At 32.4% G+C, this 17890-nt stretch overlaps 1 protein-coding gene across 6 annotated transcripts in view; it reads right to left on the bottom strand.

Annotated features, from left to right (window-relative positions):
- The window catches only part of STXBP5L (syntaxin binding protein 5L), a 252481-nt gene that overhangs the window by 120166 nt on the left and 114425 nt on the right, over positions 1-17890 (bottom strand). For all 6 annotated transcript variants that reach the window (XM_081030031.1, XM_081030026.1, XM_081030027.1 and 3 more), the window contains exons 10-14: positions 11734-11812; positions 9982-10136; positions 5501-5573; positions 1961-2108; positions 971-1038 (exon numbers count right to left, since the gene is read on the bottom strand). In XM_081030031.1, coding sequence (XP_080886157.1) covers positions 971-1038; positions 1961-2108; positions 5501-5573; positions 9982-10136; positions 11734-11812 — 523 coding nt within the window. The remainder of the gene's footprint in view (positions 1-970; positions 1039-1960; positions 2109-5500; positions 5574-9981; positions 10137-11733; positions 11813-17890) is intronic.

Raw genomic sequence — 17890 nt, 5'->3', positions numbered from 1 at the left:
GGAAGCTGAGGAACCTTGTTACAGCGTAATGAGAGTGAAAGTCTAGGCTCCCCTCTCAGATTTTGCTTGAGTGGGTTGGGATGGCACCATAGTTTTTTATCTGTGGCGGTTAGCTACAGTAGAGAGATCATTTTATAAAAGTTTTCTGTCTTGATAGGCTGTCCCTTTATATCATCCTTTGGCTAGAAAGAGGTAGCTTTTGTTGTTTTTCTTTTTTTCCTGTGCTCATTGGCAGATCAAGGGTGCCAGCTTCTTCAGCTCCAATTCTGGGATATATGAGGCAAAACAGAAACCTAGGAAACTCACCAGCATGTCATTCCTTGAGTCTTGGGAGCCTTGCCAATCTGAATTATCTCCATATTTTCCAGTTATCTTGTGTTTATTTAATATATAATATACAGGGGTTTAGTTATACTCAATAGGTAGGAAAAAGTAGATCTACTCTATTGTCCCATAAGTAGAGCCCCTTCCTATCTTTTAAATGTCATCCTTATCTGTTGCTATTTCTCTATTTTCATTCCTAATATTAGAGTATGAAGTGGGTTGCTACAGGAAGTAGTGACATTTCTGGTGCTTTATGTTTTGAAGCATACTTAAATAACTACCAGATGGGGAAATAAAACCGTGATTTGGTGGGATACAGGAGATGCTAGGAAGGGCCTTTCTAAGGCTAATAATCTATGATTTCCACAGAAATTCTTCCTTGATTAGTCTCTCATGATTTTTCATCTTTTGAATTTCTTCTACTCTTATAATCTACACTTAATTATTTTTGTTATAAGTCTATGTTTTTAATTGTTTCATTCAATCTTCCACCAAGTTAACAGTCTTTGGATAGAATTTATGTCTCATATTTTAACTTTTAGTTAAACTGTCAGTCTGCCTAGAGCACAATTATGGGAAAATGTAAAAAGTCAATGAAATATTTTTGACGATGAATTGATAAACTCACAAATCACATCCCACTTACCCAGTAATAATAATTTCTGGGTATGTTTGTGTTCCAAGGTTCCAAGCTCCTCCAGTGATTGGCCACTCCTAAAGAGATTATCCAGGAAGAATTTATGTTTTATTTTTTTTAATTTGAATAACTTAAACATTTAAAGTAAAAATATTTTAAAATAATGGTTAAGGTTTCCTTTAAAACATAATAGCTATAAAGTAATGGAGGATAAAATATGTAGCTATCTTTTAATTATTTCATTGAACAAACAAGTCAAAATGCATAATTCCTTCACCTTTAAAAATATCAATTTTAACAAATATTACCATTCATATAAAAAATCAAAAAAGTATTTTTAATCATACAAAAACAGTGTTGCTACATTTGCCACATAGTCTGTGTACCACCCAACTATTGTGGTGCCATTTAACACAGAATACTATGTAAATCATGCTGCCCTGAATTTGTTCATCCCAATAGACCTATACAAATAGTAACTATCATAATAGGTGGTCTATTGTAAGTATTTGAATCCCATTGTTAAATATAACAAAGTGGAATTCTAGAAAGTTATTTAACAAATGATTTTTGATAATTATGTCTTGTCAACCATTGATTGATATGAAATGTTAACTAAAAAGAGTTGACTTCGATTTCGTAAAACATAATCTTTCATCTAAAATAATTATAAATTACATCTTATGATTTAAACATGTTAGTTTAAATATGTATTTAGTGTATACATGATAGATAAGTATATATTAGTATGTAATGATACACTTATTATATAAGTAATATAAATTCCTGGAATTTAAGAAATATAAATTCTTGTATTCCAGTATTCAGGAAATTTGAACTTCAGAAATTATATCTTTTAGAGATGCCAGCTTATTATGATTTCAAAATAATTTAGTTCAAGTATTCCTATATGGAATATCAGAAAATAACAGGAAAAAAGTATGGTCATATGATATGAATATGAATACAAGACAACTTATTTTTAATTGTTATTTTTACCTTATTACTGTATCCTTGTTTTTTATGCTTGACTCCTATAGAGTAGAGTACTAGAATCAAATCTGGCGGGCAGTCAGCAAAGTAGGCTGTGCATGTAACTGGTGATTCATGAATGTCCATGGGATACGGATTTTCAAAGATTGGAAAACTAATAAATGAAGACAATATATTAGTGTCATTTTGTAATAATAAAAAATGAAATAACTTTTATAAAACAAATCCTAAAATCTTCTAAATATGAATTACATGTTTCACTTCATTGCTTTTTAAACATCATAAAACAAGGAACATATGAACAAGAATGCTTTTTAAAAAATATTTATCTATAAAATGTATAATGAATACTGGTAGAATTTTACTTTAATAAATTAATTTTTAATTTCTCTCTCATTAAAAAAATGCCACAGTGACATCATTTTGCTAACATAGAATGAACTATGTTAAACTGAAAATATTATGCAGCAAGTTGACTTATCAGTCAGTATATTGAAAGATAGCAACTAGGTGCTTTATCTATGTACAATTTAAATATTTATATTACATACTTATAAGTATTAAAATGTCTTAGTAAATTTGACATGTTTATTCCAAGGGAGGTAATATATAAGTATTTTGATTTTGTTTTTTGCAGGAATAATTGAAAAGTGAGTATGATTATACATGCATAAGATGATTTCCTATGTAAACTAGAGAACATAGTAGGAATGCACACGTATGGATGCAGTAAATTTCATATCCTCATGCCTACTATAATTTTAAAAAGGAGTATCAGTACAAAACCAAATTAAGAATTCTAACAGCCATAATATACAGTGCACTTCTTAGGTACCAGATGTACCAGGCACTGTGGAAGGAAGTGAGTACGATTCTATGCTGCATCTGATCTAGGTTTGTGTGATCATGTTCCTTCCCATACAATATGGCTTTTTGGGGGAGGAGAGGCTATTAAAAATACTTTTCTCTACCTATTAGTGGGAACTTAATTAGAAACTTAGTCCAATCTCCAGAGAGCTTGGTGTGTGTGTGTGTGTGTGTGTGCGTGTGTGTCTGTTGGGAGGGGTTCTTCCCTCCAGTTTGAAATGCTACAACCATATCCCAGATAAAAATAGCAGTATATGTAAAATCAAGGCAAAAGGAGCAAGTTGTGTTTGAAAAATGGCAAGTTGGTTAAACTGGATGGATCAGAGTGTCCCTGTTGCAGAGTAGAAATCATGAACATTTCTCAGATTGAAGAATTAGAAGTAAAATAAATGGATCACCTTAAAGAACAGATCAACAACTTGGGATTTGATAATAACAAGAGGTTACAATGATAGACTCCTGACAATGTTAACAATATTGCACAAACGTTTTGGGAAAATTATTTTAGTATATTGGCAGGGTATGGAAAAAGACATTTAAGAAATAATAACTAAAAATGTATTAGAGGAATTTAGATGTAAAAGCGTAAACTGGTTGCCATGGAAATAGAAGCAAAGACATAAATCCAAGAAACCAAGAAGAGGAAAAATTTGTAAGCCCTAATACTTGCTTTCAAGTAAAGGATTAAATGGAAAAAAATGGAAGGAAGGAAGGGAGGAAAGCAGGGAGGTGGTACAAAGGGAGGGAAGGAAAAATGAATAAATAAATGAATTTGAAAAGGAGTCCAAATCTACAATTTAATGTTCACATTAACATGACTGAAAGGTAACTATTTGGAGGGAAAAAGAATATATTCAGTTTGTGACATGTTAAAATTCTTGTAATAGACAATGAAATGGGAATGTTACATAGATTTTTAAAGATGGTACTAGAAATGCTAGATAAAAATTTGCTAACAAAAATGTCAATTCACATACTTACATAAGGTAAAGAAAAGCATAAGAATAAATGTATTAAAGTGGGAACTTTTGTTGTGTGTATTTTATACAATTAAAAAAGTTTAAAACAAAAAAATAAATGTATAGACTAAAAAAAGTGAGTATTAAGGGTAAAGTATAGTGGGCCTTGGAGGTTGTTAAAGAGTTTAAAGAAAGTATGAGGAACTAACAAATATGGCACAGAAAGATGAGTTGAATACAAATGAGATCAGAAGAATACATTTTAATAAAACCTATATTAGAATTTAGAGGAAGAGGAATAAATCCATACATGTACCCAAAATTTAATCAGGTTTAATGTTGATAAATGTAGCAGCTAGGCAAAATTCAGTTATGATTACCATATGGCCCAAATCTTGTATCCTTTTCAAAATATTAAATTATGTGCTGCAAATGGTCATAAAGAAGAACTTCGGCTTTTACATTTATAAACTACATTTATAAACTTCACAGAAAGTAAAACTCAGACTGTAATTCATTCAACAAAAATTTATTGAGAACCCACTTCAAGTAGAGACAAAGCCCCCTCTTTATGAGGCCTACAATTTAGTAGGGAGACAATCTTTAAAAAAATAACAAATGGAAAATTTCATCTTTGTCAAAAGCTATGAAGAAGAGGAACACTGGAGCAATGAGAGACCTTAATAGGATATTTGACCAAATTATACAGATGATGAAAGATTTTTTTAAATGAGGAAATGATATCTGAGTTGAGATTCTTATGGATAAGATGTTAATAAGGAGAAAAAGGAAGGGAAGATTATTCCATGCAGAGGAGAGAGAATATACAAAAGTTCTAAAAATACAAGGGGCTAAAAGAAGATCAGTAGGTCCAGAACACAGAATGAGGGAAAAATCAGTTTTATGCCTATCATCATTTATAATGAAAATGTATAGTAGGAAGACAGTGTTCATAAATTTCAAGTCTATGTTTTACTGTCCATGTGTAAAAAGGAGTGGAGAGCACCACTCCTACAGCTATATTTTGTATTTGTTTCCATTGCCCACAGCATAATGAAAGAGCAAAGAATATAAAAGAAGGCCTCCAACTTCTCACCCCTAAGATCCTCCTCTTTTGTACTGACTACTGCAGGAGTCCAATAATACTTTTATCATGTGCCATTTTCCTTTAGTCAATAGACTAGCAGATGGTCACATAGTATATTGTACATGTTTTCATAATAATTGCTTTTGCTTAGGAAAACAGCAGAAATTTGGTGCGTCCTGAATCTCCAAACTACCTTTAAAAATCTTTTTGTTTTTTAATTTTTTAATTGAGGCATACTGGGGAACAGTGTGTTTTTCCAGGACTCATCAGCTTCAAGTCAAGTCATTGTTTTCAGTCTAGTTGTGGAGGGTGCAGCTCACTGGCCCAAGTGGGAATCGAACCGGTGACCTTGGTGTTATGAGCACTGCGCTCTAACCAACTGAGCCAACTGGCCACCCTAAAATTCTTTTTTATTTTCTTAGTGTCCCCTGAATTTTTCTGGTTAGTTTTCATTATTGAACCAAAATACATGTCTGTAATTCTAGCAAAACAATAGTCCACATAAAAAATATTTACCATCTATGAATAACTAATGCCAATTATTTATAATGTCCTCCAGTATTCTAACTGTAATGAATAGAGTTTAAAAATAATTTTTAAAAGTGGTAGTTATTCTGAACATGGATAACTTACTTGCTTTGTGTCAGATCAACTACAATGAGATCTTTCTCCAGAAGTACTACGACTGCATAGGGTTCTTGAAATTCTGAAGTGAAAAAAAAAGGAAAAATTTCCATATTCCACATTTTATAAAATCATCAGACTTACATTTCCTTTATCTGCTGTACAAATGTTACTTAAATGTTTTAAGAAGACCAAAACATGAACCAAAGTAGAAGTAATGAGAGCACTTTTAGAAAACACATGTTGTGTTTCTCAAACTTAATGTTTACAACCATTACAGGGCACAAGGAAAAACTGAGAAGCTGCATAGCACAGAGCTAAATATATCCCCAAAATAATGAGATGGTGATAGATTATTTCAAGAGAGTGAGTTTGTCATCTCCATCTTACAAACACATATCTATTCTTCCATAACCTGATATTTTAAATTTAATTTCATGTCTACAAGGAGATATACTAAGGAAATAGTAGTTCTGCTTCTCTCATCTGTGATACATATTCACCTCCCTATGAGAGCAACAGTCATACTAAAAAGTTTACTTTCAATTCAGTGTAATTTAATATGTACTTAAAGATTGCCTCCTATGTGCCCAATGGTATGTACCTTACAAAACCAGAGAATCTGAGGGTGGTCTAAGATTTTCAAGTTCTTAAAATTCAACTTTCTCCCCTTTCTTCCCTTCCCTCCCTTCCTTTCTTCAATATGTTCCAGAAACTTTGTAAGAAGAAAGGATATATGGAGAATAAGGTGGACAAGGTCCTTGTTTTCATGGAATTTACATTCTAGGGATGCATACAAACCATGAACAAGTAAACAAATAAGATTAATTCAGAAAATAATGTGAGCTATGCAAAAAATAACACGAGTAATGGTACAAGAAATGACTTGTGGTTGGTGGGGGAGTACTAATTTAGTTATAGTAGTTAGGGAAGATATTGCTATAAGAAAGGATTAATATGGGAAAGCCACAGTAAAGCGTTACTCTCAATTTTAAAAAAAAGAACTTATAAAAACATTTTACATATATGATATTTGATTCTCAGTAACTAGAGCAGGTATTACTATTTTTTCCATTACATACCGTGTTTCCCCGAAAATAAGACCAGGTCTTACATTAGTTTTTGCTCCAAAAGACACATTAGGGCTTATGTTCAGAGGATGTCATTCTAAAAAATCATGCTAGGGCTTATTATTCGTTTACGTCTTATTTTCGGGGAAACACGGTAGAAAGTAACTGAGGTCGATAAAGGTTACAAGATTGGCACAAATTTATAAAGCTAGCAAGTGACAGAGCAGAAATTTTAACCCAGGATTTCTGACTCTAAATTCTATCCTACTTTCATTATACCAGCAGTTTCTACTGGCCAGTTAAAGAGGTGTTTAATCCTAAAGTCAATAATCACTTGGCAGGATTTTATTCACAGTATTCAAGTCTTGGATGGAAAATTGGAATAGATGGCCTTCCGTCCTGAGAAGATATAAAGCCTATTCTTAAGTCACGTGCTATGAGACAAAAACTAAAACCAAATCCCCCCCAAACCAAGGAGAATGCCATTTGGGTGCATACCTATGTGACATCATGCAGTCCCACTGCTTGCTACTCAAACTGTTCTCAAACTGAAGCTTTTACCCCCTTTTTCCTTATGTCTTAGAGCTGTTTCTAACATTGTTTCCATACTTCTGGGTTCTTTTTGTTTGATTATTTGTTTTTCAGTTATTTGTTTTTCAGCTAGATGAACACTGGGGTTCTATACTAGCAGTTTCCTTTTTTTCCTTCTCTCCCCTCTTTAGGAAAATTATTAGTTGGGAAGCATACATTATCTGGGGGAGACTACATAAGAAATTTGGTAACAGTGGTTGCCTCTGGAAGGGCAGAGAGAAAGTTTTCATTACATATTGTTGTGTATCACAGGGTACTTTTCTGGCATTGTCACATATTAATTAGAAACAGTTAATAAAGTACATTTATATTTTACTGAGTAAAGTTAAACTACTTCCTAGACCCTGACAAATAAGAAGTTCCATCCTCATTATCACTTATCTGAAAAACAAACACATATGTGGCTTGGAAGTGATTAGACTTGGTTACAGTACATTTATCACTCATTTAACATTATTAGAAATTGTCCTAACATTTCTACTGATGTACAGAAATTTATCCACACACAAAATGTTTGATCTTTGCCACCACACATTTTCAGTTTCTATTACTGGCACACATGTCTTCTTTCACTAGACTCTTTAATAGGAGGCATTTTCCTAAGCTCAGCTTTTGGTCCTCTGTTTGTTCGTTCTTCTTTTGTTTATTATTCATTCTCATAACACCAAAGTAAATTTGAACATAAATAATATTTACTTATGTTGATAAGTAAATATTAAAGACCTTTCTCCTCTCTTTTTCTGTTCTCTAAACAACTTCATAATCAGACTTATCTCTCTTTCCAAAAACTGTTATTACTACATATGAAACCACTATTCTTAAAAAATGTTATCTTTGACTCACCTATCATGTCACTCCTAATCCAATTGTTGACCAAATTCAGTGGGTTTTCCTCTTTCCATTCCTATAGGCAGTACTCTGTTTTAGATCTTGACCATTTTAATGCACATTATCACAAAAGCCTCCCAGCTGGAATCTGGAATTTTTTAGGTTTCAGTGTCTCTCTCTTCAAACCCACACACTCCTTTTGGGCAAATCTTATTAAAAACACTGCTTTCTTTCATTTTAACATTTCCTCGAAATTCCCCTGTAGCTCACTATTTCCAAGTATCTACAAAAAGCTTTCACTTTTTTCTCTAAATTGATCTCACTCTAACAAACTCACGATTTCTAAAACAATTAGTCAATATCCTTTTCAAGGCCCAAGTCATTCTTCAAAGCCTATCTAAATTCTATTTTTCCCCCACAAAGCTTAGTATGAATATTTCGGTCATTGACTATCTGACCAGCCTTAAATTAGTACATTTTAAAACTCTGACCCATATAACTCAGCACTTAAGATGTCTTTTTAAAAAATTTTTATCAAAGTTTTTTGGGGTGACAATGGTTAGTAAAGTTACATAGGTTTCAAGTGTACAACTGACTCTGGGTGGTGAACACACAATGTGATATGTAGATGATGTATTACAGATGTCATATTTTTTTTAACTTAGGTCATAATTATCTCCCTCGTCTGACCAGATTTTATATGATTTGACATCAGACATCAGTTTTATACTTCATCTGTATTCTCAGCAAGTTCTTACAGTACTGAGGTAATAGAAGCATCCAATAAATATTTGTTGATTAATTAACAACACAAGTAATTTGTCCCCTGCAACTCTGGAAATAAAGTGCCACATTAATTGTTATCCTCTAACAACTTATCCCACCTTTTAAATATGAAACTAAAGAATTAAAAAAAATTAATACATATATAATACAACTCGCAACTTATTATCTTTATAGTTTACAAAGTATGTTCACAGTCTACGGCCATACCCCCCTGAACGCGCCCGATCTCGTCTGATCTCGGAAGCTAAGCAGGGTCAGGCCTGGTTAGTACTTGGATGGGACACAAAGAATGTTCACTTTGGCCATCCAGGAGTCATGTGGAATGAATATTATTATTATTCGCTTTCTACAAATAATAAACTCATAAATATAAAGTGACTTGCCCAAGGCTATACAGCTCGTAAATGACAGAGCTAAATCATAAACCCAAATACTCTGTCTCCAAATCCAGTACTCTTTTTCCTATATCTGTATGTTCCCTCTTGAAAATGTGGTAAGGTGTGTGTGTGCGCATGCTACTTCCCTTTTTTTTTTGATGTTTCACCATTTTCAATGTTTAGATTTCATTATCAAAACATTTCATTATCATTAGATTCCAGTATACGATTTGTATATAAGTCTAGGCTAGTCTTTATGTTTACAAAAAGTCTATATTTGGGATGTTAAAAAATAGATAAGCATCCGTCCTCCCAAAGACCCTTCTGACTCCTTATTCTCAAAATTGAAATAACTCACTAACCACACATCAGCAATCCTTGAGCAGTCAGAGGCAATGCAGTTGCATATAAAGCAAAGCCAGATGTGAAACAGATGCAGCACTACCCAAGTTACAGATCACTGATAATCAGGTAAGTGCTTTCACTTTGATTGGCTTTGGAACGGGATGGGTGGAGCTGGTGTTGGAGAGGCTATTAGGAGACCTCTGTTTCCCCATGTGATTTCCTCTGAGAGCCCCATGGGTCCTTCCCAGCTCAGCTGCCACCATCCTAATCAAAGTTTAAAGCACTTATCTGATATTAGAACCTGAAACTCCAGTACTGCTGCACTACATCTGTTTTACTTCCAGCTTGTCAAGTAAGTACAGTTGCAGAACCTGCTCCACCACCTGTAGCTGGATGTCAGCTGCCAAAACGAAAACTATTTAAGCTTAATTTTGTTAGGAGCTCATTTCAAAAATGATTTTTCAACATTAATAGTTTCATTTCAGTTACTTACCATTTGGATAGGGTGTTTCACATAAAGTTAGAAATTCAACAATAGGATGATCCATTTCAAGTACTGTAATTGCTTTTCCATGCATAATGGTTAAACTTGGTCTTCTGCAAGCTTTGTCATAGGACAGTCCACCAGAAAATATTATGAATGGTTCACTACATAGGGGGAAAAAAAGACAGTAAGACTGAGAAGTCTTTTAAGATGACACAGTGTCACAGGACTGAGCCAATAAAGAACAGGCTTGATGGGGAGTATATGTAATTACACAGACTGCAAAAGTCTTTCCTGGCCCAAAATATTGCACCCAAAAACTTACTATTCTATCATTTTCCTTTTTCTGGATGTACATTCTCATCATCAAAATCACTAATGAATCCGCCTTCAGGTGTGGAAGTGGGTAAAGGGAATGGCAATGAAGATGAAGGGAGGTGGACATGGTCACTGACTCAAAAGGACAGCTTTACATATATTATTAATTGGTTCCCAAATTCTAAATCACTACACTTAGAATATACGCTATGTTAGTTGTTCATATTAACTATTTGGCATGTGAGGCCCCAAATCCCTAAGAGATAAAAGAGGCAAATTTCCATATGAAATGAAATGTGATAGTGGCAAACCCAGAATGGTAGACGGTAACAGGAAAGTTCTGTGTAACGGAGTTTCTGTGAAAAAAGGGTTATGGTAAAAAGGTGGAGAAAACTAATACATAAGGGGAAAATAGTTCACCAAAGGTAAATGTGATATTATTCTCAATTTTACAATGGACCAGGCTGTTCTATTTAGCTTGTAACTTTAACTTCAAACAAATTTTTTAGACTGTTAGCTGCAAGATAACAATTAGATAATAGAGGGGGATTGAGATGACTACAAAATATTACAGCTGTTAGAAAGTTATGAAATAGCTTCATAATTTTTCACTTTTCTCAAATTAATACCTATATATCTAGTATATGAATATGTACATTAAAATAAGTGCTGATATAAAGTATTTTCAATAAATAAATATCAAATTGAAAATATTCATCTCCAAAAATATTTTTTTAAACAACTAGTCACTTTTATTTTACCAAATTTTTTAAAATTAGATTTATTGGGGTGACAATGGTTAGTAAAGTTACATAGGTTTCAAGTGTACAATTGTGTACTACGTCATCAATATATTGCATTGTGTGCTCACTACCCAGAGCCAGTTCTCCTTCCATCATCATATATTTGACCCCCTTTATCCTCTTCTACTATGCCTTCCCCCCTTATCCTCTGGTAACCACTGAACTATTGTCTGCGTCTACGAGTTTTTAGTTTTTATTTGTTAGTCTTATTCCTTTGTTGCTTTCAGTTTTACATCCTACATATAAATGAAGTTCCGGCTGTTGTCATAGCCTTTCCAATTTTTTATTTCACAAAGTTTCTACATTATACTAGAATGGAGCAGAAATACAGCTATTTATTTTCCACTTCCACACTACGGGCCATTTTGCTGGGCTAATACCTTTCAGTACTCTTAACTTTAGTGCTCCTCTGCTTTTTAGTTTCCTTTTCTTAGTAGTAATTACAACAAATAGATACAATGTACTAAAGTATACAGTAAGTGGGATGATAGTAATTATAATTAATAATGTATAATTGTTTCACATTAGAAATCAGATGTATTTCTACACAAAGTTGGATTACCAATTATTAGAACAAATTATTAATTTTTCTCTGTTTCTTACGTATTTTCCCATATCCCCCAAAAGTAAAAATGCATACCTGTTTCTACAGGTCTTGTATTCTACTTTAAGAATTGGTTTACAAGATTCAGATTTTCTTCCTTCTTTTTGACTTTTACCTAAGGAAAGAAAAAGGATTTTATTAACTCTGATTTAAATTTTACTCATCCATGAGAATTATAAAGTTTGACTGAAGCAATATAAAGAAAAAATAATGTAATTATGTGTTTTTATATAATAGGATAAACACATGTATGCATTTTAACATTTTTATTGAATTTGTAAACAATTTATTAATTCCTACTTATTTGTAAACATATCAAATCTGTATTGCTTTACATTCTCCACATTTCGGGGGTGCCAAAAAAATGTATACAAGTGGACACTTTGGTCAACTTTGCTGTAGCAGTAGTTCACTGTAATCAGAAATGTCTGGACGCTGATGGTAACCACTCTGAGCACCTCTTGTAATTGCAGAAGTCAAACATTATTTGTATTCATCTTTTGTTATTGGTATGTATTGAGTATTACAACTTTAATACAGTTTTCCTTTCTTAAAATGTGTATACATTTTCTTGGCACCCTGTATATAAATCTAGTCTCATGTAAGGTTATTTTAATTATTTAAGCTTCAAGATAAAATAAACAATTTTTGAATTGAAGATACACATAGCCATATTTATCTACATAATGAAATATATTATGATGAAAATCCACACTAGGCTCAAAATTTTATCTATAGTACAAGCAAACCCCTTTAATAGGCAAAAAACCATGCTATTTAAAGCTTATGATAGACTATCAAAATAATTGCATTTACATGACATTCATTTAAAGGAAAGTCCACTAAACAATGAATACATATGGTTCGTTTCATGATTTTAAAAAGTAATTTCAATGATGTATTCTATTTGCATAAGAATTGTCTTATAGGGGAAAAGTTATATTGTTTAGCTTCCATAAAATTTTGAATAAGGAATCAAAAAGATTATGAAATAGAAGTGAAGCTACTTTTGCATCTAACATACTTATCTTCCTATTTATGATTTTGCTTATAATTCTGTCTCATTTTGATAAAATTGATGTTTTTGATGTTTATTTCTTTTTTTAGTAAGTACTCTTATTTATTCTTGTACTGCTACTTTTGTTTATAGATACAGATATCTATTAAATAAAGAGGTGTTTACATGCATATATGTTTACATTTTCAGGGTAGTTTCAGAATGGCACAGCCAAATTCAAATAGGATATCAAGATAGCTGCATTTAATCTGTTTAAAGGGCAGGGTATTAACATACAACATACCTTATCTGCTCCATGGCATACTTTCTAAAATTGCCTTCTCTTTTAACCTATGTCAACTAAAGAAGCAACCAATAATAAAATATTGGTCATAATCATTCTTATTGTAAAAAAGATAAAAAGTATCTGTATTATATATAAAAAAGAATTGCAGACATTATATTTAGATCATGATGCCTTACAAAGAGATACTTTGGCTCAAGGAATCACTCTGAACAGTGGTCTTAGGGGTGAGGAACAGCTAGTTGGTGATTACTGGTTTGGGTAATGACTGAAAATAGAGAGAACTGAAGGAAGTGACACAACCAGGAAAGAGATCCACCCTTTCCAGAGGGATGTCTTTCTCATCCAGTGCTTCTCTAATAATTGCCAAGCCATTAATTAATGAAAATGGTATATGTGATGTTTCTATATATGGAATCAATTACTATTTTTCAATCATTATGATGCACTGATTTTAGTGGACAAAATATCTAATTAATTACTTAATTAATTATTTAATGGTTTACTTCAATATCTAACTCCAAAATTAATTTTGGGGTAAAGGTTTTCTACTTTGATTAAGTTCATTGCCTGTCAGTAATTGAAATATGCTTAAATGTCATAGTGTGTAAAACATCATAATCAACAATTGCATTTATTGATACTTCTTATGTTCAGAGTACTGTACTAAGTGTTAGGATACAGAAGTAACTGACCATCAAGAAGCTTAAATTTTACTAAATTAAACAAAACAAAATGACAATATGAGGTATCATAAGCAAATGAGTGATAGATATAAGTATTATAAGAGTTGAGAATAAAACTGTTTCCTTTTATAATAGCAGACTTTCTAGAGTTCTACAGAAAACTTTCTAGAAGCTAGACTGAGCATTAACAGATAGAATTTGGGTAGGAGAGCATCAGAAAAGAAATGGAGGCAGAACGTGCCTAGTGTGTCAAAGGAGTAATGGATAAGCCAATTTGGGTAGATTAAAAGACTCATGTAGAAAAATAGTGAAAATAATGTTAATGAGGTATAAAGGAGCCAGACAATGGCAATCTATAAAACTGATTTGCAATATAGACAATGGACAGTTATTGGAAGCTTTCACGGGAAGTGATGTGGGTAAAGTAATGTTTCAGAAATATTAGTATGGCTTAATTTAATAGAGCAATTTTGAGGATATAAGATATTAATGCTGGAAAAATAAGTAGGAGATTATTGCAATAGTGCAGGAAAAACAGAGAGAAAAAAAGAATGACGATAAATGGTCTCAAAGAAATGTAGAATACCATTCATCACACCAACATATATATAATGGAAGTACAATAAGTAGAGGAAAAAGAGAAAGGAACAGAAAAACTGCTCCTCATACAATACTGGTTGAAAAAAACTTGCTAAATTTGATGAAAAGCATTATCTACACATCTAAGAACCTCAATGAACTCCATGTAGGATAAAAGCAAAGAACCTGACTCCCAGACACATCACAATAAAAGTAGATGAGGGTAAAAGGAATCAAATATATGGTGATGGAAGAAGTGACTCTGGGTGGTGAACACACAATGTGATATATAGATTATGTATTACACAATTGTACACCTGAAACATATGTAACTTTACTAATAATTGTCACCCCAATAAAATTTAATTTTAAAAAAATGCTAAAAGCCCAAAAGAAAATCTTGAAGGCAGCAAGAGAAAAATGACTCATCGCATACAAGGGAGCAACAGTAAAATTAACGGCTGACTTTCTTATTAGAAAAGAAAAAAAATGGAGCTAAAAACAAAGAGTACAGTAAAAGGTAATTATGTAGATAATTATAAAAGACAGTATAACTGCATATTTCTTCTCCAGTCTTCTCTTAACTGACTTAAGAAGCCACTGTATAAAATAATATGCACATAATTGTAATGTGGGAAATAGGGGAGATTTGGCTTTGACTGCTGTTTCCTTTCCCCAGCCAGAACCCTTAGGAAAATCTTCTCAGGATTCTTTCTGACTTTCCCTGTGGTTGCTTGGTAGGGTTCATGGAGGACAATAATGCCAGACAGTGCACAGACCTTACATTTGTAGCCTCTGGTAACTTCATACTTTCACATTAGTCCATACTCAGCCTTTAGCAAGTCATCAAAAAAAAAAAAAAAAAAAAAGGAAGAAACTGTTTGCTACAACTTTCTATTCGTGTTAGTGGCATCTAACAATATCTGCCCTACACAAGCAAAGGCTCAGGTCTTATCCCTCCCTACAGGTACCGTTTTTCGCCCAGATTTTAAGTTAGTTGTTTGTCCTGACACCTTATTTCTCTGATGAGTTCAATAAGTTATTAATTTGCATTTTATCCAGCTTTTTGTTGTATGAGTGGTAATGATGTACCTCCCAGCTTTCTATATCTATGTGGAGATTAAATAACACACTTGTAAATAACACAACAATCAAAGGAGAAACCTCAAAAGAAATTTTAAAATATCTTGGACTAAATAAAAATGAAAACACAACTTATCAAATTTGTGGGATGCAGCAAAAACAATGCTTAGAGGGAAATTTATAGCATTGAGTGCATATATTAGAAAAGACATAAAATCAATTATCTAAATTTTCCCCTTAGAGAAGAAAAAGAGGAGCAAATTAAATCCAAAGAAAGCAGAAAAAGAGAAATAGTAATAATTAGAGCAGAAATAAGTGAAATAGAAAGCAGGATACCAACAGAAAATCAAGGAAAACTAAAGCTGATTCTTTGAAGAGATCAATAAAATAGATAAGCCTCTACTCTGTTTAACTAAGAAAAAAAGACAGAGGACACAAATTACTAATATCAGAAATAAAAGAGTGGCCATCACTACAGATCCCATGGACATAAAAAAGATAATAAAGAAATACTATGAACAACTGTATGCTACAAATTTGATAATCTAGATTAAATGAACTAATCCTTAAGACACAATCTGCCAAAACGCACACCAGAAGAAAGAGACAATCTGAATAGGCCTATATCTATTAAAAAATTAAATCAATAACCTTCTGAAACAGAAAACATCAGGCCCACATGGGTTCTTTAAAACACTTAAGAAATTATACTAATTTTCTACAACCTCTTTCAGAGGATAGAAGAAGAGGGAATACTTCCTAACTCATTCTACGAGGCTAGGATTACTCTAATGCCAAAACCAGAAACATTACAAGAAAACTACAGACCAATATCTCTCATGAACATTAATGTAAAAACATTTAACAAAATATCAGTAAATCAAATCCAACAATGTATAAAAAGAATTCTGCACCATGACTATGTGATTTATCTCAGGCATGCAAGGCTGATTCAAAATTCAACAACCAATTAATATAACCCATCATATCAATGGGCTAAAACAGAAAAAGCACGTGATTATACAAATAGATGGAGAAAAAGCACGTGACAAAATCCAACAGCCATTTATGATAAAAACTCCTAGTAAACTAAGAACAGATGCTAATTAAGATGGTAAATTAATCAACTTGATAATGAATCTCTACAAAAACAAACAAACAAACAAACAAAAACACCCTATAGGTGATATCATACTTAATGGTGAAATTCAAATCTTCCCCACCAAGATTAGGAACAAGGCAAGAATGTCTCCTCTCACTACTTCTTTACAACATTATACTAGGATCCTAGCTAAAGAAATAGGAGAATAAAGTATAACAAAAGGCATACAGATTGGGAAGAAAGAAATAAAATTGTTAGCAGATGACATAATCACCTATGTAGATAATCAAAAAGAATCAACAAAAAGTCTCCTGCAACTAAGATATGATTATAGAAATGTTGAAGGGTAGGTACAATGTTCACATAAAAAAGTCAATTGCTTTCCTATATACCAGCAAAACTAAGTAGAATTTGATATTAAAAACATAAAACCATTTACGTTAGCATCTGAAAAATGAAATACTTAGGTATTTCTTCCCTTCTCACAAAGCACTAGTATTAATGCAGGCAATCAAGTTTTCCTTTTGTCCTCTTTTTGAAAGATAGAACTTATTTCTAGTTAACTAGATGCATTGACTGTATAATCACTTTGAGTATCAGCTTTATATTAGATTACCCACCTCAAATAGGCCAGGTTTTATCTACTCCCCTCCATCCAACCCCATGCAATTGTCAGAAAAAAAGTTCAAGTTTGCAGTTAGAGTACTCACACTTGCTGTTTTCAAAACTTACCAATAAGCTACAATAATCAAGACTGTGTGTTGTGGCATACAGATTAATGAAATGAAATTGAGAATACAAAAATAAACTCTTACATTTTTGGTACATTAATTTTCAAAAGTGGTGCCAACACAATTTAATGGGACAATAGAATATCCTCATGCAAAAGAATGAAGTTGAACCCCTTCATTACACCATACATAAAAATTAACGCAAAATGAATCCTAGACCTAAATGTAAGAGCTAAAACTATAAACTGTTAGAGGAAAATATAGAAGTAAATTTTTGTAACCTTGGGTTAGGCAATTATTTCTTAGACACTATTTTAAAAGTACAAACAACCAAATCAAAAATACATAAATGGAGGTTTATCAAAATTAAAAACTTTTGTGCTTGAAAGGATACCATTAAGGAAGTGAAAAAGCAACATACAGAATGGGAGAAAATATTTTCAAATTATATCTAATAAAAGATGCCTACCCTGAATATATATATGGTGAACTCTTGTAACTCTGTAATTTAAAAAAACAATTTGTCAATGGGCAAAGGAACTGAATAGATGTTTTCCTAAAGAATATTCAGAAATGGCCAATAAGCAAATAAACAGATGCTCAACATCTTTACTAATTAGGAAAATACCAATCAAAACTATAAGGAAATATCACTCTACACGTGCTAGGACGTCTATAATAAAAAAAGACAGATATTAGCATGTGTTGATG

This window comes from Rhinolophus hipposideros (assembly GCF_964194185.1).
Source record: "Rhinolophus hipposideros genome assembly, chromosome: 2".
Taxonomy (NCBI): Eukaryota; Metazoa; Chordata; class Mammalia; order Chiroptera; family Rhinolophidae; genus Rhinolophus; species Rhinolophus hipposideros.
Note: the sequence above shows the minus strand (reverse complement) of the source record. Positions and strands in the feature narration are given on the sequence as shown.